Source organism: Microcebus murinus, chromosome 1 (genome assembly GCF_040939455.1).
Source record: "Microcebus murinus isolate Inina chromosome 1, M.murinus_Inina_mat1.0, whole genome shotgun sequence".
Classification (NCBI taxonomy): Eukaryota; Metazoa; Chordata; class Mammalia; order Primates; family Cheirogaleidae; genus Microcebus; species Microcebus murinus.
In genome coordinates, this window is record NC_134104.1 from 88,820,410 (window position 1) to 88,846,952 (window position 26,543).

Genomic DNA, 26,543 nt, shown 5'->3' on the forward strand with positions numbered 1-26,543 from the left:
GTATTAGGAATATATGGTCTTTATGGTCTAGAGTCCAGGGTCCTCAAACTTTTTAAACAGGGGGCCAGTTCACTGTCCCTCAGACCATTGGAGGGCCGTTGGAGAGTGCAGTGCACATTCCACACATGCGCACTGTGGGCCCGGGATGAGCCGGCTGCTAAGCAGGACAGGCAGTGGCAGCAAAAACACCAGGTGGGCCAGATAAATGTCCTCGTCGGCGGGCCGCATGTGGCCCACGGGCCGTAGTTTGAGGACACCTGGTCTAGACAGTAACTTATAAGCTTACTTAATACTACAGAGAAAAGGACATGTTCCATGATCTATGTGGAAATAAATAGGAGAATAGCCTGGTCAGGAAGGTTGGAAAAGCCATCCCTAAGAAAATGATTTTTATAGAACATTAAATGTGTCATAGTTATCCAGGTGAAAAGGGATATTTCTAAACAGAAGAAACAGTTTGCACCAAGAATGCAAAGAAAGAATGGCACATTCAAAAACTAGCAAAAGAGTAAAGAAGATATTTCCAAATGAAGTGCAGAGACAGAAGTCAAATTACAGGACACTTATAAATTAGGGATTTGTAATGTTTCAGAGTGCATTTAACTGGAAAATGTTTTTGAGACATCTTTAGGTGTGTGGTGGGAAGAACAGATTGAGGGGCTACAGAAATATGGGGAGGTCAGTTATATGGTGGTGATCTTCATCTAGGGGAGACATGGTGATGGATTGGTCTAGGGTGGTGGGCATAGAGGAAAAAAACAGATAGATAGAAGAAATATTCAGGAAGCCAAGTCTATAAGCCTTATTTACTGATGGGTTATAGGAGTTGAGAGAATGAAGCTAGGAATGATGACCAGATATTTGCTTGAGAAATTGGACAAGGGATAGGGAAAGGTTTTCTGGTGCCATTTACTAAGGAAGGAGACACTATCACAGCAGCAGCTTTTGGCTGAGAATATAAACTCCTTTAGAGGTCAGTTGGGAGAAACTATGCCAGATATTTGAATGGGAGTTTAATATAAATAATGGTTAGTCAACCATATGAAGTTGTTAACTAGGTAACTGAAAAAAGCAAAGGAGAACAATAAGTTATCATGGAAGAAGCAATTACTACCTCGTGTGGCTGGTGAATCAAAGAGAAGTTGGAATGGCTAATACCCAGAAACTTGGATCAGGGACTCTACTAAGCCAAAATTCAGACTCCCCACTAGAAGATGCGGTGCAGCCAGTATTAGTGTCTCTGAGCTTGGGCGAGGAGTCCTGAAGGGCTGAGACCCAGACCACTGAGGAGGGGCCACTAACCCTCTGGTGCTGTGGGAAGTGATGGGGAGGGCTGTGGTAATAAAGGTAATCTGTAACTTTTGGAAAAAACAGATTCAGCTGCTACTACAGAAAAGACTGTATGTTTCTTGATTGAAGGTTTGTTGAACGGATGTTCCCAGGAACTCCCAAACAGACAGAAGTAAACAGGAAGCAGGGAGGAAGGAGAAAGTCCCTTCTTTCTTCTCTAGTATCCCCTATTGACAGAAGCTAACAGTTGGCAAAGCAGAAATGGGTTTTGCACAGGTCCAGCCATGGCATCACAGAGCTGACTGTAAAAGGATGGGTTTGGAAATGAAAGACTGTAGGTTAATAACTGACACAAGAGTGCATTGAACATACTGTGCTGGCAAGATATCCCAGCTGAAATACAGGAGCCTGGAGTTCTGGATAAAAGACTGAATGAAGGTAGAGATTTCTTAATGGCAAATTGGTGTTAGCTGAAATCATTTGAATGGGTGACAAGGCTGAGAACGAGTTTATAAAGAGAGAAGGGAGCCTTGAGGAGTACATTTCAAACTGAGGAGGAGAAGCCTACAATGGAGACTAAAAAGGTGAGATTGGAGCTAGAGGTCAGCCAAAGCTCATGCTGATCAGATTCAAGCAATATAAGCAATTGCCGCTGTTAGCTATAGTGATAACTGTTTAGAACAGGGGTCAGCAAACTGTGGTCTGCAGGTCAAATACAGCATACCACCTATTTTTGTCAATAAAGTTTATTTCACACAGCCATGCCATTCCTTTACATATTGTCTAAGTCAATTTGCCTGAGTTGAATAGTTGCGCAAAGACTAGATTAACTCACAAAGCCTAAAATATTTACCAACCGGCCCTATACAGAACAAGTTTTCTGTACTCTGGTTTAAAGCATTATCCCTCCCCCAAATTTTGCATTTGTACAGTAAATATTTATATTTCTAAATCCAAAAGATAATAAATAGAAAAACAGTTTAATTATATTTTAGGGACCAGCTAAAAAGGTGGAAGAGAGATTGACATCTGTCTATATCTTGTAGACAACCACTAACTCCATCTCATTCTAAGCTAGTGTTTTTGATGCCCACATTCATAGGAGCACTTTTCCTGTGGCTTCTTACTCTGTCTCTATCACAGTTACCTATTGCTGTGTTACCAACCACCCCAAATGTAGCAGTTTAAAACAACAATTCAATATTATCTCACAGTTCTGTGGGTCGACCAGACTCCATTAGGCAGAGAATAAAATGATAGCGTCCATCCTGGAAACAGGCTCGGTAGCAGGACTGTGGCTCTGTGTCTCAGGCTGGAAAACATACCTTCAAGCAAGCAGAGGATAGTAAAGTCAAGGCCTCCAAGACTGTAACACAGCAGAGCCCCTCCACCACTGGGTGTCTAGAAAGACTCACTGGTGAGCAGCCAATCTTTCCAAATTAAAAGTCCTGGTAATGATCATAGCTTTCTAAATGGAAGCTCCTGAGAGGTCTTTAGGAAGATGTGAATGAGAAGGAACAGGGTGCCAAGTTTTTCCCAAGGGCTTTTAATTTGGTTAATGTGATTCTAGAAAAGATGATCGTATCACTTTCAGACAATTCCGGTAGCAAGTAAGTAATTTCCTTTTACTGCTACAGAGTTAATTTGTGTGCGCAGAAAAAAATAATTAAAAAAAAAAAACCCTAATTGTACAAGCTACACTGTGTTCTGAGCCCACTAGAAGTTGATATCAGCATCACCACCTCTGAGATCTGTTATCTGTAATAGAAACAGCTGTTGTACCTAATGAAAACACTTGAAATTTTCATCTGAAGCAGCGGAATTATAGCAGTACCTCCTAGTTCCACATAGTTAAGGGGTCTGTCAGAATCCCCATTACCTAACACAATTTTCAGGGCTCTACTTTGTTATAGGTCTATAAAAAGCCTATCAAGATGAAATCTGATTCATGACAGCTGACCTCCTGTCTACATTTTTGTTTTCTTTGAAGTTTCTGTAGGAACCCAGAAAGAGAGAGAATGAAACAAATGTGTTTTTTCTGATTCAACAGAACTAAAATATGTTCTATATAGAGTTTTAGGAAAGTGGTTGTTTTGTTTTGGCTTTGCAGAATATTTCCTTTCCAGAAATTAACTCAAGAAAGATACATGCCTGTTGGTTTAGCTATGCAGATACAAAAATAAGCAGATTATGTAAAAAAAAAAAAAAAAGTGAATTTTCTGTGTTGGAAAGTCCCATGCCACAGCATATTTAATTAAGAATATCACACTTTATTTAGCTTTATCCTATGATAACACCTGAAGAAACACACCTTTTTGAACATCCCACAGGTCCTGTTGACACACTGCTCATTCACATGTTCATCATTTACTAGGCACCTACGTGGTTTCAGACACTGTTTTAGACACTGGAGATACAGCTATGAGAAAGTAGTGTCCTCATAACATTTGCACTCTAGTAAGGCAGGCAATACGCTACCTAAAGAAATATAGAATATGTTATAAAGTAATAAATGCTATGCAGGGAGGAAGCACAATAGGAAAATGGAAAGTGCCAGATGAGGGAGCAAATCATGCTCTGGTGAAAATGCATCATGAATCTGGTGAAAATCATTCCAAGTAAAGGAAACAGCACTTGCTAAACCCTGAGATTGGAGTGTGCCCAGCATGAACACGGAGCAGAAAGAAGGACAGGGTGACTGGAGTAGAATGAACAAGTCTAGTAAGAGATTAAGTAAGGGAGGACATAATAATGCTTTGCAAAGAAACGCTCTATGCTGCTAAATTGAGAGCAGATTGAAGGGGACAGGGGTAGAAGTAGGGAGACTAGTTAGTTACGCAGAAGAGTAATAATGGTGGCTTGAACCTTGAACCCAGGTGGTGTGAGTGGAGGAGAGAAGTGGTCAGATTTTCCAAATGCTTACTTACAAGGAGGATAGTATAGTAAAAACAAAAACATACCAAAAAAAAAATCCTGAAATAGCAAGTTGGAGATGTAATCTGTTACAAATTATGTCAGAAGCTATTTCTTTTCCCTGGGCCTCAGTTTTCTCCTCTGTAAAATAAGGATATTGGACTAGAAGATTCTAAGTTCCCTTCTGGCTCTAAATGAATGGGTCTTTTGAAAGCCAGACCATCAAAACGAAAGAGTAAGAGTATGCTGAGTCCTTGATATGTGCCAACACTCTCCTGTTTACTTTTTACATACCAACTCACTAATTCTCACATGAGATGAAAAGTATAATTTATTAAACAGAGACATTTATCATTTTGCCTAAAGTCATAAAGCCAGCAAGGGAAGAGCCAGGACTTGATCTGATCCTAAGCCTAAACTCTTTCTTGCTAGAACCCCAAGCTCCCTGAAGAAACTTGAGTTATCAGCATTGTTCTTGCATAGCTGAGCATTCAGGTATGAGGACTAGTGGGGAAATAAGGTGGCCTCCAACCAAAGTGGAGTTTGCCATAAACTACCCCAGTTTGTCTTCAATTCTTAAAATAAAATTCTTTCAATCTAAACCAAAGAAGTTGCTAAGGAATTTTTGGTTTAGTCTGCCTTTCTAACCCATTTGTATAGAGTCCTCCTCTGTTCCTTGTTTTCCATCTATAACCAGAATCAATGCAGAGCCTAAATCTGAAAATCCTTGACCATTAATTCAACTCCCATTCATGGGACCTTGGGCACGGCCTTCTGAGAAACACAATGTGGTCATACCCCTACCACTTTCAGATCCTGTGATTTCCTATTACCATTCAATCCTAAGGTCCATTGAAGCTTTATCAGCTACCCCTGAAAATAAATAGAAAAAAGTATCTTGAAAAAAATGTACCAGCTGATAAGTCGCAATATTGCTATTTCTTCTCACCAGAGAATCAAACAGGTGAACAATACTCTGTGCAGCTCAGAAGAAAAAGTTATTTGCTCTTCCTTTACAAAGCATAAATCTGACACTGAAAAGATCAGAATTTAACCTAATATACAGTATTGTCCTGATTTAAAGATAAGCCTCTGGATCACTGACTTGAGACTAAATGAGGAAAATAAAACTTTGTTATTTTAAAAGTAATGAGAAATGTCCTAGCGTATAAGTATGAATCTGTGAGTTTTCAGGAGGGGAAATGCTACTTTAAAGTTCCATCTAGTATTATAACATAGCACATCATAAGCTTCAATGAATCCAACTAATGGAATATAAGTGGATATTTTTAAAGCATCCATATGAATTTATTCAAAATAATTTAGCTTTTTATGTTACTTTTTACCTCAAAATCTTAACTTATAAATCATACTTAGTGTCATTATACAGAAATGGCATTTATTGATGCACTAATTTGGTCTTTTAAGATGAAAATGTGGTAGAATTATGTTACTTAGCAACTTGTTCTGTTCAAGACTGTTGATATGGGCTAAACAAACAAGAGAGAATACGGATTTGGGAGCTGGGCAGGGGCAGTTGGTTGAGGAGGGAAAGTGAAGAACAAATTGGAACATTTTATTTACTTTTCACATCAGCATTTAAACCTGAATCCTTCCAGAATCTCTTCTGAGAGAGATTGCACATGCGGCACTATCATTCATCGGCCAGACATTTGAGCTAATATGTGGTTAGGTTAGTCCTTCTGAGAGCACTGCTATCTTTTCAAAGATTCAGCAGCCATACCTCTCATTTGCAGAGCAGATTTTTCAGCAATCAAGCTTTTCCTGTGTGTCTTGTTCTTTACGGAGTCTCCATAGATTTATTGCAATTTGAGTGTGAATCTTCTACCTTTTGGTTATGGGCTTCCTCATTAGCATATCCCCAAATTCCTTTACAGTGTGTGCACCAAGCACTGCTAAGCAGTTCTGTTCAAGACGTAATTCCGATCATGCATGGAAACCTAAATGTTCTTACTGCTGACCATGCTGGAGAGGGGAGGAAAGTCTCTGAGGACAAGCAGGGAGGGGGCCAAGACCCAAGCAGCTGGAGGAGGCCAGGTTCCTGAGGTGGATCACTGTGGTTCTGGGATAAATGAATCCATATCAATGGGCATCCAGACAGGCAGTTGTTGTAGAGAAGCCTTAACCAAAGTCCTAGAAGAACCCCATGATTGTGTCCAGAGGATGATCCCTGGGGCAATCAGACCTTGGAAGGGAAGACCTCATCCTCAAAGCCCAGGGCTGGCTTGGGGAGTGGAGAAAGCTAAAAACCTTGGTCTGGCCATCTTCCCCTCCACAGTGCAATACTCCCAATCCAGATGGTGAATATCAATTATCACTTAAACCAACATCTTCCTTCTCCAGCTTGAAGGAAAAAGTATGGGGATAATTTGTTTAGCATTTTCAGCAGCTGCATTTGCTAATCACCCACTTCTCACCTGCATTTGGCCTTGCCTCCCAAACTGGAAACATCTCTTTTATATACTTTGTTGGCTGAAAATACTGTCTTCTAAAACTTTGACGATTTGGCAGGAAATTCTGCTGCAGAAGTATTTCTGTGTAAGGGTCAAATTCTAGCATGGCCCTCATCAAGGGAGCATGTATCCAGAAGCTTGGTCATTTTTAAACAGGAGTTTATCAGGGGGCAGATGACACTAATCTGCCATCATTCACATATATATACCTAATATACTGCGCTATCCAACAAATTACCAAACTATTTGAGCCTGTCTGAAGCTTGCTTTTGAATAACTATCAAAATTGGAGCAAGGTATAGAAAAATTTATTTCAGATAAATAAGTTAATAATGATGATGACAAATATCAGTGATTATTATTGATCTCTTAGCACTTTAGCATGTCATCACATTTAATGATTGCAACAACCTTATGAGAGAAACATCATTACCTCTCCTTTGAAAGATGGAGAAAAATAACGATGTAGAATTAACAAGAAAACAAGCCCAAGTTTGCAATGACAGGGTTAGGTTTGAATCAGATGTGTTTAGGTCAAAGGCTCTGTTCTTAATCGTTAGCTAGAACACTCCTGTTGAACCAAATGAAGCATCTAAAAGTCAATGGCACATTGCCTGACCCAAGTTCAGATTCTGTAAGACAGCCAACAAGACAACCTTCGAGTCTGCTTTTTGGCAGGAAGTAGGATGGACGCATCAGAGGCCGCTGTAGGCAACCTTTGTCCATCTCTAGGTCACAGCCTGCTGCCCATCTGGAGCCTTGCCCACACTGCTTCCTCACACTGCTGCCTGACCAAATCTGAACCTTGGCACCCACTTCTCTTCCCTGAATCGTGCTGCTCTTACTCCCTTGCCATCCTTCCCTTTGTAGACATATCATGTGTAGGTTTGCTCTGACACTTCACCCTTTTCCCTCTTCCTGTAACTTCAGAACTTGAAGAAAACAGCTTAAAAACCTAGTCATTTCTGTAGTGAACTTACCGTTGCTCTGAAGGTCATGTTCTGCTGAATTATCCAAATCAGCATTCTGAGATGCACCAGGCTTTCAATGAAAACACAGTGTTACAAACACATATTGCCATAACCCTTACAAGTTTTACCATCATAACACAGAGAGCCTTGAGGCTAGGGCTGGACCAGCACAAAGTTTACCTCCTTCACTTCCTGGTCTTTCTCCCTGGCTGACCCACTTATGAGCTAATAGGGGGAAGTAACTAAAACAAAAATTGGAAATGTTCATATTACTCCAGACCTATTAGCATTTTTATCTTTGTAAAGGCTTTTTAACATGCATCTGTTTAAAGTTCAGTGTAATATTCTGGGAAGGAAGAGAGGAGTGTATTTCTCAATTGTATTTTGAACTGAAGAGTTAAGTTTGCAGTTCATTCGACAAGTTGCTTCCTTTAAATTACCAAAAGTGTCTTCTTTGCTTGGCAGACTAGCATTTTATTGCATGTCTTTTATACATTAAGTTTTGCAATCTTTTATAATTCTGGAGAATAACAGAATAACAGCTTCTACCACTTGGTAGCTAAATGAACCATAGGACATCTCCATTCTGTATTGAAAGTGGGATTAATACTGAGTTCAGAGCAATTGACTTGTAGCTCATTCAGTCATTTATAGTATACTCATTATACCTTTCATCTTTTGGAGAAGGGCAAAAATAAAAGTGCCTTTACATGCAGCTTTAAAAGGAAGGTGTGGGTCATTTATCCTTCCGATTGTGAATCTTTAAATGGGTACATGTGAAGGAGGCAAGGCTGTATCTAATGCACACAAATTTCATAAGAAAAAATATACTCATCTCTCTCAGAATGAACAAAACTGTATAAAACTAAGGTGTACTCTACTAAAATGGCTTTTTGCTGGAAAGAGACTCTGGAGAGGAACGTGAGCTGGCTGGTGAAAAGATGACTACTGGACATACATCGGAGAGATCCTAACCTAGAGACAGCACACAGTTAGGCCCATCTCTTTTAAAAAGGAATTTGAGAGGCTTTTAACTTCCCCAAACCTCTTACAAAGAGAAGGCCCTTCAGCTTTATAGTGAGTGATTCACTTTATCATATTGATAAAGATATTTAGAAGCAACTGAGCAAATCGATTCAAGAAATGAAAGCACATCTTGAGGTAAAGGGATAGAAAAAATCACTTTTAGAAACCTATGATAGAGTACTTCCCCTTCTGATGATATGGAGTAGATGTGCTTTTCTCCATTCATCCCATTATATAGAACTAAAAACCCTGGACATTAGATGTATATGAAAACAAGCATAACAATCTATAAGGTAGAATGAAAAAGACAGACAAGCAAGGGACATGGGGACCCAAGGAATGACACAGTAATGAGTTCACTGGAATTTTTTTTTCCGTCATACATCCCACACTTGGAGCTGAAGAAACAGATAACCCAGAAACACCAGCAAGTGCAGACTAAAAAAAAAAAAAAAAAACCCAACCAAAGCCCTTTCTCTTTAGCCAAAGGACAAAGGAAAGGGCAGCCTGTCAAAACACAAAGCTCTCAGACAATAATTTCTCTACTCCAGCCAAACACCGCAAAACAAATATTGGTCCTACCCACAGCCATGTCAGCACAGGCCAAGTAGGAGATTTGACTTCGATCCTCACCAGGCTACAAGGTGTCCCTGTTTTCCCACCCTAATGGGGGTGTCAGAGAAGACAAAGTAAGGAGACTGGACTTTTATCCCCAGCAAGCAGTAAGTCTGCCTTTTCCTCTTCCACTCTTGCTGGTAAGGTGTCAGAGGAGGACTAATAGAGAGTCAGGATTTTTACCACCTAGCAATGGGGATGAGTCTTTTTCCACAATGTGGTGTCAGTGAAGGCCACATGGAGATCAGTGATGAGGTACTTTTCTACCCCTGCAAGCTAGTGAGGTATCAGTGGAAATTTAGTGAGGAGCTTAAACTCCTACTCACACCCAGAAAACACGAGGCGCCCCACTCTCCGGTGTCACAGAGGCTGAGTTAGGAACCTGAATGTCTATCCCCACCAGGAAGTACCAAAGCAGTGCCCCTCCCTTCCCCTGCTATAGCAGTGTCAAAAAACAAAAAAAATCCCCCTAAACCAAGAGGTTTATGCAAAGTTTTACAACAGTTTTTTAAGTCTATGTTAAACATAAAAAGTATTATCACCATGAACATTTTCCATCAAGAGTTAGTAATACAGTTCATTTGGCATTTTTTTTCATGTTTTATAAAATCTCAAGGGTAAGTACTCCAGATTTTCATGTTGTACTCTTATAACTAAACTACTGAATAATATACCATAAGAGTTAGAGTCTCATAACAGAATGCCCAAAGCGTACCAATTTCAATAAAAATCACTTGTCATACCAAGAACTAGGAAGATCTCAAACTGAATGAAGAGAGACAATCAATAGATGCCAACATGGAGGTGTCAGACCTATTATAATTATCTGACAAATAGTTTAAGGCAGCCATCATAAAAATGTTTTAATGAGCAATTATAGACACATTTAAATGAAAAAATAGTTTCCATAAATAAATAGAAAATGTCAGCAAAGAAATAGAAGATATAAAGAAGAACCAAATAGATATTTTAGAACTGAAAAATAAATAACTGAAACTGAAGAAACCATTGTATGGGCTCAATAGCAAAATAGAGAAAACAAAGGAAAGAATCAGTAAAAGGAAAATAGGATGATAAAAATTACCCAATCTTAACAACAAAGAGAAAATAAACTGGTGGAAAAATGAACAGAACCTCTGGGACCTGCACTGTGAGACTAGATGACACGGATCTAGTATAAGTGTCATCAAAGTTTCAGAAGAAGAGTAAAAGTGCACAGGACTGAAAAAGTATGCAAAAAAGAAATAATGGCTGAAAACCTTCCAAATTTGGCCAAAAGACATGAAATTAAGAATTCAAGAAGTTGAGTTGAATGCCAAACAGAATAAACCAAAAGAAATTCACACCAGGATACATCATAGTCAAACTTCTCACAACTAAGGACAAAAAATCTTGAAAGCAGTGAAAAAGAAATGATGCACTACCTATGAGGAAAAAAACAATCCAGATGACAGTTGCTTTCTCATAAGAAAATATTGAGGCCAAAAGTAAATGATACAATATTTCTCAAGCACTGAAAAAAAAAAAAGAATTATCAACCCACAGTGTTATTACAGCCAATGAAAATATCTTTTAGGAATGAAGAAATCAAGGCATTCTCAGAGGAAGGAAAACCAGGAGAATTCATCACCAGCAGACCTACCCTAAGAGAATGGCTAAAGAAAGTTCTCTAAATAGAAAGCAAACAACAAAAGAAAGACCTAGAAACATCAAAAAGAATGAAAGAACACAGTAAGCAAAAATATGAATAAATACAATAGATTGTCCTTCTCCTCTTCATTATGTTTGATGAGGGAAGTAAAAATAATAACACTGTATGATGTTCTAAATGTATATAAAGAAAATATTTAAGATAATTATATTATAAATAGGAGAGACAGTAAAAAAAATAATGATTCTACACTTTAATCAAATTTAAAATGAAAATAATAAACTATGATAAATTATACATATTTTAAAAGAATATATGTATGTGTGTCTATATGTGTGTGCATATATATATATATATATAAAGTACCTAGAGAAACTACTAAAAAAGCTATACAAAAGTGGGCTAGAGGTAGTGGTTCACACCTGTAATCTCAGCACTTTGGGAGGCTGTGGTGGGAGGATCACTTGAAGCCAGGAGTTTGAGATGAGTGTGGGCAACATAGCGAAACCCCATCACTACAAAAAAATTAAAAATTAGTCAGTCATGGTGGCACACACCTGTAGTCCTAGCTACTTGGGAGGCTGAGCCAGGAGGATCACTTGAGTCCCGGAGTTAGAGGGTGCAGTGAGCTGTGATCATGCCAGTGTACTCCTGCCTGGGCAACAGAGTGAGACCCTAGGTGTTTTGTATATTTCTTGGGATCTCTATGTAGACATTTATGTCACCTGCAAATAGGGACAGTTTTATTCTTCCTTTGTGTTGTACATGCCTTTTATTGCCTTTTCTTACCTTACTGCAGTGGCTAGAATTTCCAGCACTATGTTGAGTAAGAGTAGTGGGAGCTGATATCCTTGTCTTATTCCTCATTTTAAGAGGGAAATAATTTGTTCTTTCACTATTAAATATAATGTTAGCTGGAGAATTTTTGTAGATGCTCTTTCACAATTTGAGGAAATTCTCCTGTATTACTAGTTTTATGAAAGTTTTTTTTTTCCTTTTTTTTATTACTTTATATTATGGGGTACAGATATTGTTAGGGTTACATATCTTGCCCCTGCCCCACCACCCTGCTATGCCAGAGCTTCTAGCGTGTCCAGCCTCCAGGTGGTGTGCACGGCGCCCACCGTGTAAGTACATACCCTTCCCCTCTCCCCCCTTCCACCTGCCCACTTCCCGATTACAGATTTTCTTTTTCAGAATTTTGGTTACAATGTGTATCTTTACCTCTCCCTAAAATGGGATAGAGGTAATCCCTCCCCCCCACACACAATGCTCGCCACTTCCTTAAGATGTGGGTCTCTCCCACCCAAATCCCTGTTGAACACTACCGTTTTTTGAGCACCATAGTTTTAGTCAGTCACTATCAATTTGATGGCGAGTAGATGTGTAACCCATTTTCCAGATCTTTTGTAGTCTTGCTTTGTATTACGGGCATAAGCTTAAACCAGGATAGCATAAACGGTGCTAGCTCACTGTCGTTTCTTAGGATTGAGTAATATTCCATTGTGAGCATATACCACATTTTAGTTATCCACTCATGAATTGACGGGCACTTGGGTAGTTTTGATGCCCTTGCAATAGTGAATTGTGCTGCCATAAACATTCAGGTGCAGATGTCTTTATAATAGAAAGACTTATGTTCTTTGGGGTAGAGGCCCAAAAATGCTATTGCTAGGTCGAATGGTATTTCTATTTCTAGCTGTTTGAGGTATCTCCAAATTCTCTTCCACAAAGGTTGCACTAATTTGCAGTCCCACCAGCAGTGTAAGAGTGTTCCTGTCTTTCCGCATCCTTGGTAGCATTTGTTGTTTTGGGATTTCTTGATACAAGCCATTCTCACTGGGGTTAGGTGGTATCTCATTGTGGTTTTGATTTGCATTTCTCTAATGATTAGAGATGTTGAACATTTTTTTGTATGTTTGCAAGCCATTATTCTGTCTTCTTTGGAGAAGTTTATGTTCATTTCCATTGCCCATTTCTTGATGGGGTTATTTGATTTTTTCTTGTTTATTCTTTTAAGTTCTAGGTAGATTCTTGTTATTAGACCTTTATCGGAAGTGTAGAGAGCGAATATTTTCTCCCACTCTGTGGGTTATCTATTTGCTCTAATGATCATTTCCTTTGCAGTGCAGAAACTTTTTAATTTGATCAGATCCCATTTGTTTATTTTTGATTCAGCGGTGATTGCCTTGGAGGTCTTCCTCATGAATTCTTTGCCTAGACCAGTAGGGTTTTCCCAACATCTTCTAGAATTCTTAAAGTTTCATGCCTTAGGTTTAGATCTGTTATCCATCTTGAGTGAATTTTTGTGAGAGGTGAGAGGGTGGGATCCTGATTCGCTCTTCTGCATGTTGCTAACCAGTTTTCCCAGCACCATTTATTGAAGAGAGAATCTTTTCCCCATAGTATATTTTTGTCTGCTTTATCAAAGATTAGGTTACCGTATACAGATGGTTTCATCTCTGGAATCTCAGTTCTATTCCAGATATCGATGCTTCTGTTCTTGTGCTAGTACCATGCAGATTTAACTATTATTGCTTTATAGTACAGTTTGAAGTCAGGGAGACTGATGCCTCCCAGTTTGTTCTTTTTACTTAGGATTGTTTTGGCTATATGTGGTTTTATCTGGTTCCATACAAAGTGAAGAATTATTTTTTCTAGATCTTTAAAGAAGGCTGGTGGTATTTTGAAGGGGATTGCATTGATTCTGTAGATCACCTTAGGTAATATTGACATTTTAACAATATTGATTCTACCAATCCATGAACATGGTAGATTTTTCCATCTGTTTAATCATCTGCAATTTCTTTTTTTAGTGTTTCATAATTCTCCTTGTATACATCTTTCATATCTCTCATTAAGTATACTCCTAGGTATTTAATTTTCTTTGGGGCTATAGTAAAGGGTATTGCATTTTTGATTTGAGTTTCTGCTTGATGGTTCTTGGTATATATGAATGCTTCTGATTTGTGTGTATTGATTTTATACCCTGAAACTTTACTGAATTCATTTATCAAATCTAGGAGTCTCTTGGAAGAATCCTTGGGGTTTTCAAGATATAATATCATATCATCAGTGAAGAGTAAGAGTTTGATCTCATCTGCTCCGACTTGGATGCCCTTAATACCCCTCTCTTGCCTGATTACTATAGCAAGGACTTCGAGCACTATGTTGAATAGAAGGGTAGAGAGTGGGCATCCTTGTCTAGTTCAGGTTCAAAGAAGGAATGATTTCAATTTTTCCCCATTTAGGATGATATTAGCAGTTGGTTTGTCATAAATGGATTTGAGGTAAGGGCTGTCTATGCCTATTTTGTTAAGAGTTTTTATCATAAAAGTATGTTGGACTTTGCCAAATGCTTTTTCTGCATCTATTGACAGAATCATATGGTCTTTGTTCTTGCTTTTATTTATAAAGTGTATTGCATTTATAGACTTACGTATGTTGAACCAGCCTTGCATCCCAGGAATAAATCCCACCTGGTCATGGTGAATTATTTTTTGATGTGCTGCTGAATTCTATTTGCTAAAATTTTATTTAGGATTTTTGCATCTATATTCATGAGGGATATTGGTCTATAATTTTCTTTTTTTGTTGCATCCTTTCCTGGCTTTGGAATCAAGGTGATATTGGCTTTGTAGAATGAGTTAGGCAGAATACCATCCTTCTCAATGGTGTGGAATAGTTTCCGTAGTATAGGTATGAGTTCATCTTTGTATGTTTGGTAGAACTCTGAAGTGCAGCCACCTGGCCCAGGACTTTTCCATTTGGGGAGGTTTTTAATTACTGCTTCAATTTCTGAGCATGTGATTGGTCTGTTCAAGAATTCTGTTACCTCCTGGGTGAACTTAGGGAGGTTGTATGAGTCCAGGAATCTGTCCATTTCGTCTTCATTCTGTAGTTTTTGGGCATATAGATTTCTATAGTAGTCAAACATAATGTTTTGTATTTCTGTGGAGTCTGTTGTGATCTCTCCTTTTTCATTTCCTATTGAGTTTATTAGAGTCCTTTCCCTTTGAGTTCTTGTCAGCATAGTGAGCGGGCCATCAATTTTGTTAATCTTTTCGAAAAACCAGCTTCTCTTTTTGTTGATCTTCCATATAATTCTCTTGTTTTCCATTTCATTTAGTTGAGCTTTGATCTTAAATTAGTGTTGAATTTTGTCAAATGCTTTTTATTCATCAGTTGATATGACCATGTAATTTTTGATTATCAATTATCAATTTTGATTGCTTTGTCAAGCCTGCCAATACATAAACACTGTATATTTCTCCAGTTATATAGATATTTGATTCCTTTCAACACCAGTTTTAGTTTTCCGCTTATAAATCCTATATATGGTGGCACACACATATATATATGCGAAACACTCTAGATAAATCAAAATTGAATTCTAAATAATGTTTTAGTACCCTCAGAAAGGTAGGGGGAAGTAAAACAAAGGCAAAATCAAAGGAAAATAAAAACTAAAGTGGCAGACTAAATGCTAGCATAGCAATAATTATGTTAAATTTAAATGGCCTAAATATACTAATTAAAAAACAGAGATTGGCAAAATGGATTTTAAAATATGATACAACTTATATATTATCTACAAACTCACTTCAAATATGATGAAGGATGGAAAAATATATATCGTGCAAAAATTAATAAATGAAAGTAGTAGTAGCTATATTAACATCAGACAATATAGACTACAGAGCAATGAAAATTACCAGAGACAGAAAGGGGCATTCTGTAAGAATAAAAATGTCAATCCACCCAAAAGACATAGCAATCCTAAATGTATATATGCACAAACAACAGGAGCTGCAAAATATATGAAGCAAAAACTGATAGGACTAAAAGGAAAAATAGACCATCCTCAATTATACTTAGAGATTTCAACTCCCCTCTCTCAACCAGTTAATAGAACAACTAAATAGAAAAAGAGCAAGGATATAGAACTCAATAGCACTATCAACCAACAGAATCTAAACAACATTTATAGAATAATCTCCCCACCAATAGCAGAATACATATTTTTTTCAAGTGCCCGTGGAACAAGTACCAAAACAGACCATATTCTGGATCATAACAAACCTTAATAAATTTTTAAAAACTAAAATAATAAAAAATATGTTCACAACTGCAATGGAATCAAACTAGGAGTCAATAACAGAAAAAGTAGCAGGAAAATCTCCAAATACTTGAATAGTCTATGGAACACAAAAGAAGTCTCAAAAGAAATAAAAGAATATGTTGAACTGAATGAAAATGAAAATACAACATATAGAAATTTAAAGGACACAGCTAAAAAGCATTGAGTGAGAAACTTATAGCACCAAAAGCATACACTAAAAATGTGAAAATTTTCAAATCAATAACCAAAGCCCTGCTTCAAAAACCTAGAAAAAAGGGCAAAATGAACACAAAGCAAGCAGAAAGAAAAAAATAATAAAGATGAGACTAGAAATCAATAGAAATGAAACAGAAAAATAGAGAAAAGCAATGCAACAAAGAGCTAATTCTTTGAAAAGATCAATAAAATTTTAAAACAGCTAGTAAGTGTAATGAAGGAAAAAAAAAGAAGACAAAAATCACCAATATCAGGAATGAAATGGAATATCGCAACATATCCTGCTGATATTAAAAGGATAATAAAGGAATACTTCAAATAATTCTACATATGTAAATGTGATAACTTAGGTGAAACATACCAATTCCTTGAAAAACAAATTACCATAATTCACCCAATATAAAATAATTTGAGTAGCCCTATGACTATTCATAATTATAAACTCCCAAAAAGGAAATCTCTAAGGCCAGCTGGTTTCACTGGATAATTCTACCATGCACTTAAAGAAGAATTAACATTAATTCTGCACAATTTCTTTTAGAGAATATAAGCATAGGAAATGCTTTCCAATTTGTTATGAAGCTAGTATTATCCTAAATACCAAATCAGACAAAAACAGTACAAAAAAGGAAAAGCTATAAACCAGTATGTCTCATGAATATAAGGCAAAATAAGGCAAATATCCTTAAATTATTAGTAAACAGAATTCAGCAATTGATAAAAAGAATTATATATCATAACTAAGTGGAGTTTATTCTATAGATGTAAGAATGTTTGAATGTTTGAAAATCATTGTAATCTGCTGTATTAATAGGCTATAAAAGAAAATTACATGGTCATATCAATTGATACAAAAAAAGCATTTGACAAAATTCAACACTAATTCAAGATTTTTAAAAATTTTCATAAAACTAGGAATACAGGAGAATTTCCTCAAATTGTGAAAGAGCATCTACCAAAATTCTCCAGCTAACATTATATTTAATAGTGAAAGAATAAATTATTTCCCTCTTAAAATGAGGAATAAGGCAAGGATATCAACTCCCACTATTTTTACTCAACATAGTGCTGGAAATTCTAGCCACTGCAGTAAGGTAAGAAAAGGAAAGAAAAGGAAATAAAAGGCATGTACAACAAAAAGGAAGAAATAAAACTGACCCCTATTTGCAGATGACATAAATGTCTACATGGAGATCCCAAGAAATATACAAAAAACCATCAAAACAATAAGTGAATTCAGCAAAGTTGTAAAATATAAGATAAATGTAAAAACCTCAATTGTATTTCTGTATATTACCAATGATCAGGGACACTGAATGTTTTTTTTAGACACAAAGTCTTTATTTTCTTTTTTTATTATTAAAAATTTAATAACCAAGACTCAGATTAAGAAAAAAAATACCACAAGTAGGATTAAAAGAATTTAAATCTACATAAAAATAATTCATTTAAATTGATGAAAACAGGCATTATATTTTTCACTGTGCTCCTAGAATGAAATATAGTCAACATTCTTATATCAAAAGAACATACTGAAATTTAAGGCATAGTATTATTTATAGTTGCTCAAATAGATGAAATACTTCAGTGTGGTGTGAATCTAGCAAAACATATATAGGATTTATAAGCAGAAAACTAAAACTGGTGTTGAAAGGAATCAAAGATCTATATAACTGGAGAAATATACAGTGTTTATGGGTTGGCAGGCTTGACATAGTATAGTAAGCAATCAAAATTGATATACAAGTTTAACATAATTCCTATTAAAATTCAAGCCAGATTTTTCATAGGTACAGCCAACATTATTCTAAAATGTAGATCCAAAACCAAAGGAAACAGACTACTTAAAACAGTTTGGAGAAAGAATGAAGTGGAAGGACTCAGTCTACCCAATTTAAGGACTTTTTATGTTGCTACAGGAATTAGGACTTTGTGGTATTGGTGGAGGGACAGATACATAGCTCAGTGAAGTGAAATAGATAACCCAGAAATAAACCCACATAAAAATACTCAACTGATTTTTTTTTATAAAGGTGCAAAACCAATTGAGTAGAGGAGAGGACAGCCATGGAGGGCAGGAGGGAAAAGCCTTGACCTAATCCTCACACTTTATACAAAAATCAACTCAAAATGTGTCACAGACTTAAATGTAAAATGTACAACTATAAAACTTTTAGAAAAAATAGAAAATCTTTGGGATCTTGGTCTATGAAAAGTTCTTAGACTTGACACCAAAAGCATAATCCATAAAACTCTAATTGATAAATTAGATTTTATACAAATTAAAAACTTTATTCATAAAAGACTCTGTTAAAAAGGGTGAAAAGACCAGTTCAGACTCAGGGAAAATATTTGCAAACCCTACATCCAACAGAAGACCTAGACTAATATATAGATTATGTAAAAAGCTCTCAAAATCTGACAATAAAAAGGCAGTCAATCCAATTTCAAAATGGACAAAAGATAAGAACACACATTTTACAAAAGTCAATGACAAGTAGATATGCTAAAATATGTTCGACATCACTAGCCATTAGGGAATTGCAAATTAAAACCATAAGATGTCACTACACATGTCAAAATGGCTAAAATGAAAAACAGTGGCAACACTAAATGAGAATATAAATGGTACAGATACTGTGGAAAACAATACGGCAGTTTCTTTGGGGGAAAAGCCTAAATATGCAACTACCATCTAACCTAGCAATTGTATTTCTGGGCTTTTATTCCACAGAAATAAAGACTCATGTTCACATAAAAACCTGTACACAAACGTTTATAGCAGTATTTCATAATAGCCCCAAACTGGAAATAATCTAGATATCCTTCAAAGGGTTACACAAACTGTGGTACATTCGTAGCATGGAATACTACTCAGCAGTAAAAAGAAAGCAACTGTTGATACAATAATCTTAATAAATCTCCAGAGAAGTATGGAGTTATATGCTATATGATTTTATTTAAATAACCTCTCACAATGACAAACTTATGAAAATGGAGAATTGATTAGTGTTTGCCATGGGTTAAGGAGAAGGTGGAGCCGGGGGAAAATTAAATGGCTATGAAAAGGTAACATGAAAGATCTTTGTGGTGATGGAACTGTTCTGTATCTTGACTGTCTCCACGTCAATATCCTGACTGTGGTATTTTTCTATAGTTTTGTAAGATGTTAATATTGAGGGAAACTAGGTAAAAATTATACAAGTTCTTCTTGTATTACTTTTTACTGATGTGTATGAATCTATAATTATCTCAAAAATAAAAGTTTAATATATATTTAAACCAGATAAATTATATCATTAAATATAAATGAATTTTTAACAAATCATGGTATATGGTGCCTTAGTCTGCTCAGGCTAGCTATAACAAAATACCATAGACTGGATGGCTTATAAACAACAGAAATTTATTCCTCACAGTTCTAGAAGCTGGGAAATCCAAGATCAAGGCACCAGCAGATGCAGATTTCAACATATGAATTCGAGGACTGGGGGACATAGACAGTGCACCATAGCACATTATGTCCTGGACAAAGTGATGGCAAAGTTTTATAACAGTTTTTTAAGTCCATGTTAAACATGAAAAGTATTATCACCATGAGCCTTTTCAATCAAGAGTTAGTAATACAGTTAGTTTGGCATTTTTTTCATGTTTTATAAAATCTCAAGGGTAAGTACCCCAGATTTTCATGTTGTACTCTTATGACTAAACTACTGAATAATACACCATATTCACGAAATGGAAAAGGAGAAATATAGGGGCTTGTCTATCTGAATACTAGCCAAAAGCTAAAGAAAACTGCTATATTACAAATGGTAGAAACAACTCCGTTTCAGAAACTAAGTTTATTTTACGAATTAATTTCAAGCCTGTTTGAAAACAATTATAATTCTAATAAGAATTAAAATTCAAACCATTTTGGATGATAAATATTTAAAAGCATTTGGTCTGGAAATTAAACTGGAACAGCAAATAAACTACTGTTATCAAATTCACTGTGGTGGGGTGAACGTCTGTTTTGCGGAGAGATTTTGGTCTGAACTGCTAATCGCTGAAAACACATTCTCATTCTGTAACTACCACTACAGACATATAAACCTGACATTTATTCCTGAAGAGCTTGATTCTTATTTCCTCAACTTTCTTTCTTCTGAAGAAAACATCTTTTAGAACTTTAATCCTTTGAGCACTCAATTCCTGAAGCAAGCAAACCCATGTAAACATACTTAATTCTCTCTCTTTGATTCAAACTACATGAAATTTAATAGAGATCCCTAAACTCAAGCCCAGCGTCTTCCTTCTCAGAATAATTGTTCTTTCATACTTGAGATCAGCTTCTTCTCACTGCCATTATTGGCAAGAGTCCACTCTGGCTCCCAAGATAAACGCTAAGCCTGTATAGGGCTTAGCTCCACCCATGTAGGGAGCATCAATGGGAAACATAAATTTTTTAAAGGATTAAAATTATGTTTGGCCAGCAAATTATAACTTAATTGCATTTCCTTTCACTTTATGGCTTAGAGGTTATATTCATTTGCTAGAGCTGCCAAAGCAAAGTACCACAAACTGAGGGGCTTAATTATTGTTTCACAGTTCTGGAGAGAGGTCTGTCTTCAAGGTTGATTCCTTCTGAAGGCTGCGAAAAAGGATCTGTTCCATCCCTCTCCCCTAGTTTCTGGTGGTTTGCTGGTAATCTTTATAGTATCTGCTTATAGGAGCATCACCCCAATCTCTGCCTTCATCTTCGCATGGTGCACTTCCTGTGTGCGCATCTGTTTCCAAATTTCCCTGTTTTATAGGAACACCAGTCATTTTGGATTAAGGCCCACCCTAATGACCTCAGTTTAACTTGATTACCTATGTAAGTAATCTATCTGCAAAGAAGGCCACATTCTAAAATAGTGGGGTTAAGACTTTAACATGTAGATTTAGGGGTGGGAGGGAAAGAGTTCAACCCATAATAGTAGTGTTTGAATATGAATTAAAAGACCTTGAGAAACTAGTTGATGAAAATTCCTTTATTCTTTGTTGTGGATTATGACCAACAGTCGAATTAAAAGTCAAAACCTGCTCTCCTACCAAGACCTTTAGTTTCCCTCAATCACTGAACATCCCAAAATACTCTGCAAGATTCTGGTCTAATGTCCATATCACTGTAATGCCAATTCAGCATTGGCGCATATGTACACAAGAAAATGTTATCTGCCCATTTTGCCAATGGGAAAATTAGACCCAGAATGACCACATAGCCTATCTGATGCAGCTAAGCAAGGAGATTCTGTACCAGAAAGAGAGTCTAATAAAGCCTCTGCTCAAAAACTGGCTCATTTCCTTCCTTACATATTTACATATTTCTTTGTGTTTTATTTTCCTAAGGGCTTTATAGAAATTTCTATCATTTGCAATCTGTTCTTCTAGTTATATGAATCTATTTTCTCTTCAACCAGCATTTTTCTTTCCTTGACTTAAAAAAAGAAAATAAAGAACCAGCTTTACTAAAAACATGTTGCAGCTCTCCTACACTTCAGTAAGTACAGAAGCTAAAATTGACTTACTTTCCTGCATATTGTGTCATTCTTCTAATGGTGTAATCTAAGGGAATAACCTCCGATTTGAAAATGTGAGTACTCATCTTCAGGACTGGTCTACTTAGATCTGATGTGAGTATAAGTCATGGAATTTTATGACTGGATGTGCCCTTGGAGATTATCCAGGCCAACCCTCTCCTAATACAAAATGTTAGTGAAAACTGAAGCTCAGAGAGGCCAAGCAACTTCCCTGGGGTTACAGAACAGGGTTATAAGCCAAGCCAAGATCTGAGCCGAACTCCTGTTGATTCCTCATCCAGTGCCCTTTCTACCTTTGGCTGTTTCAAGTATGGACATGACACCTTGTTATTATTTTGTTTTGACAGTCCCAAAGCTAAGCAGTTGTAATAGAATGGGTGGCATATGGAAGTAGTGTTTATTTGATGTATAGGGGGAAAGAAGGCCTTCTGATATACTCCATACCAAGCATCACTTTTGAGTATGGAAAAACACATTGCTTTCTGAATCTCTCCTACACTTTTATCAGAGAGTAGGACTATTAAGGGTCTAACATATCCTAAGTTCTGGGAATAGTGGAAAACATGGACCTAGTTCCTGCCTTATGGAGCCTAAAGTCCAGATGGGAAGACAGATATTACATAAATCATTATAAACAATTAAGTAAAACATTACAATACCCAAAGAGATGAATGAGCTGTTAGGGGAATATGTTACAGAAACACCCAACCTGGCCTGAGTTCTAAAGGAGGACTTCCCTGAGGCATTGATGTCTAACCTGAAGGCTAGAGACTATGTAAGGGTTCTGATCGATGCATTCCATTGGGAGTGAACATTAAGGAAGATGGAGGGTGTATAGAACAAAGCACGACTGTGCCCAGATAACTGAGAGATGCACCACATGGCTAGAGCAGATGGAATGATGTTAGAGCTAGAGAAGCAAATGAAACCAGATCACCCAGATCTGTATAGGCCCAGTTAAGTGTTTAGAAATCCATTTAGAGTACTGTAATCAAGGGAAAGATGGGATCAGATTACGTTTTAAAAGATTTTCCCAGCGTCATTATGAGATGAATTGAAAGCACAGCGTGGAGACTGACTAGGTGGGAGGTGAACACACAGGCCAGGTGCAGCACGCACCTGGTGTGTGCTCTAGACCTTCTGGCTTAATTCAGCACAACTCTTTATTCCAATGATATATCTTATGTTTCTCCTTTGTCTTTTTTTAATGAAAGGTAACCCAGTTAGTCAACACTGCTCATAATAAACACAATTAAAGAAAAAAAGACAGCAGCCACCTAATGGATATTTTAAAACAATTATTTTTCTGTCTCTTTGAAGGAAACTGCTTTTGCTGCATTCAGATTGTAATATTAAATTGTATTTGGGCTAATTACAAATATTCTAATTGTAAAGAGCTTTGATTTAAATGATACATTGTCAGTGCAAATAACATGAATGAGTCATCAATTCAATTATTGAAGTAATAGTAAAGTGCCATCCATTATATTTGCATTGATTGCACTCTATTAATTTTTTAATTTACTATTTTCCTGAAAATTTGAGTGTGTATATGTGTGTGTGTATAGAATAGAGCAATGACTTCATGATAGGATTCAAAAATAGTTGTCAAATTATTTTCATGTGTTCTGCAATGATCAGAAATCATAAAGGACAATGTGCTTTTGAAAAAATTTACCTGAAATAGTTTTAAAAAGGTGTTCAGAAAGAATGGTTTTCATATAAATAAGTTATCTTATTTTCTTAAGGAAACCAGTAGACAGTTTATATCACTGGTGTGACATAAGACCTAAGCATAACATATGGATGAGTGCTGCCATTTATTCTCTTTTTGACAATCTGAATTATCTTTTGGATATTACTCTGAATAATAAATCAAGAGATTTAAAAGTAGAACTCAAAATTGGAAAATTGAAGTTGTAAGTGCTTTTATCTTAAGTAGATGATATCTTCATGTACCTTGAATAGTAAGTGTTGTAGCTTTGAGCTAACTTTATGACAATGAGCTCTTCAGTGAGTAATACTAAGCTAATAATATATGCAAGTCCTAGGAATCAGGGTTAAGTATGAATTGTTATATCTACTGACTTTCATGAGAGCCCAATTCAGCATATATGTAAACTTTTATTCTCTATTTTTTCTGATACAATATAATACATTCCATCAACTGCCATTGAATAAGTCTTCTTTGGAGAAAGACTAACATTTTTTTAATAATTATTGTTTTGTATGTCATTATTTCACCTTATTTCCTGGAGTATAGCATTTTTTAAGAAAATGTGCTTTTTCAGAACTTCCTTTTAATTTAAAGGAGAAATGATTTTTGCTAAGATAATGTAAAATATTCATTTTTCTCCTATATTGGCTAGGGGCATGCAAATGCTAGAATCTCTGGCTTTGATGGGAGTAAATTTGTTTTTTTTTTTTCATTCTTGCTTTTTATAAAAGAGGTAGGGAAAGAGCTTGACATGGCTTAATTTTTCACTATGCACTTCCTTTTGAAATCCCTGGTTTTACTGACCATTAAAAACAGCATGATGATGAACATCTTTTCCATTCTGAGTATGTTGGACCAAGTGATAAGCAAACTCCTGCATGTCTGTTTCATGTTAGTAAAACATGGGAACCTGAAATGGAAACAGAAGGAGGCCATTATGTTTAATCATTTCTGTTTCTGCCAGTTCTGTTCCAAGCTGGACTTGTACGTGCCATTTAATTTTAAATACCTCACCATTTTCATAAATATACAAAACCCAGGAAATTAACAACAAATCTTGTTGTATCTGTTTATTTCTTATAGGTTGGACGAATTGAAGATTTTCTATACCAATTAGAGGACAGTTTCTTAAAAACTAAAAAACTGAGAACTGCTCGAAGGCAAAAAACGAAAATGAAACGGCTTCAAACTGTGCAGCAAAGCTAGTCATTAGGGAACAGGCGCTACCACCAAGATGTCCCAGAAGAAGAGTCGAGGGCAACCACCCAGTCTGACTGTGACAGGTGAATAACATAGACCTGTCACTAAAGGCATGAGCTTGTACTCCCCTCAGCTCATCTTTAGCAAAGACATTCTATACTTCATTAATCTCAACTGGCAGCAATAAATGTTCCCAGCAAGTTTGATTTGACTCTTGTTCAAATTTGTCTTGTTTAGTTAAATAGCATATAAAATAACCATTGCTGCCTCTTTCACCTGCCTTGTTCTTTCATAATTGACTACGGTATAGCAGGTCTACCCAAGTATGCTTATAGTATACATCTATAATCGTGTATTCATTAATAATTTTTCACATGCCACATACAGATATGGAAAACAATATAAATGCAAATTTAAAAGTATAAAACTGATAATGTACTTTCTCAATCCTTATAGAGATAGTCATATGTGGTATGGCTGATATCATCAGTTAAGTTGTATCATTAAGTTGTCTCTTTCCTCTTAATCCTTTACATTGTATTTTCCTTGCCCCTTAAGCCACACTACACAAATGCACATGTTGACAAGGTAGTGAGTCACTAGCCATCATTCAATATCTCAAATTATGCCAACAAAATTTGGGAATAGAGTAAGGAGAAAAAAGCCAGATACAGAGTAAAATAGACAGAAAAATATAATATTTTAAAATAGTAAAAAAATAAATTGGATTTCAGAGGACATTAATAAAAGTTCAAAGGACTTGAAATAGTTGTTTTAAAAAGAAAAAGAAAATGAACTCAACTAAAATTTCTGAACATAGGTAATAGACTAAATAACTTATTTCAGTCTCTCTAACACTTAACCTAATAACATATAAAAATTTTATAATGTTAAAGCTAGATGCATAGCACTACTAGATTTCAAAATGTATTACAATGTGATAGTGAACAAAATAGCATGATAATGGCACAAAAACAGACATATTGACCAATGGAATAGGATAGAGAGCCCAAAAATAAACCCACACATTTATGGTTAATTGATTTTTGACAAAAGTGCCAAGAATATGCAATGGGGAAAGAATAGTCCCTTCAATAAAGGATGTTGGGACAACTAGATATCCTCATGCAAAAGAATGAAAATGGGCACTTATCCCACTGCTTACACAAAAATCAACTCAAAATGGATTAAAAACTTAACCATAAGACAAACTACTAGAAGAAAACACAGGGGAAAAACTCCATGACATTGGTCTGAGCACTGATTTCTCAAGTTTTCAAAAGCACAGATGATAAAAGCAAAAACAGACAAATGGGATGTCATTAAAGTATAAAGCTTCTTCATAGCAAAAGAAGCAATGAACAGAGTGAAGAGACAACCTACAGATTGAGAGGAAATATCCGCAAATCATACATTGGATAAAGGGCTAATATCCAAAATAAACAAGGAACTCAAACTATTCAATAACAGGAAAATGAATAATCCTATTAAAAATGGGCAAAGGACATGAATAGACATTTCTCAAAAGAAGACATACAAATGAACAACAGAAATAGGAGAAAATGCTCAACATGTCTAAACATCAGAGAAATGCAAATTAAAATCACAATGAAATATCACCTAATACCTGATATCAAAAAAATGATACATAGTAAGTGTTGTCAAGGATGTGGAGAAAAGGAAACATTTGTACATGGTTGCCAGTATTGTAAATTATTATAGCCACTTTAGAAAACAATATGGAGGTTCCTCAATGTAAAAATAGAATACCAGAGGAAAAA

General features: G+C 36.1%; 1 protein-coding gene across 2 annotated transcripts in view; it reads left to right on the forward strand.

The window, feature by feature from the left end:
- SPATA16 (spermatogenesis associated 16) overlaps positions 1 to 24,966 on the forward strand; it is a 263,568-nt gene extending 238,602 nt beyond the window's left edge. Inside the window, exons 11-12 of one of the 2 annotated variants that reach the window (XM_012736409.3) lie at positions 21,726 to 21,805; positions 24,646 to 24,765. In XM_012736409.3, coding sequence (XP_012591863.1) covers positions 21,726 to 21,805; positions 24,646 to 24,679 — 114 coding nt within the window. In that variant the 3' untranslated portion in view covers positions 24,680 to 24,765. Of the gene's footprint in view, positions 1 to 21,725; positions 21,806 to 24,645 lie in introns of both variants that reach the window. The other variant, XM_012736408.3, reaches the window with a different exon arrangement.
- Positions 24,967 to 26,543: the final 1,577 nt, after the last annotated feature.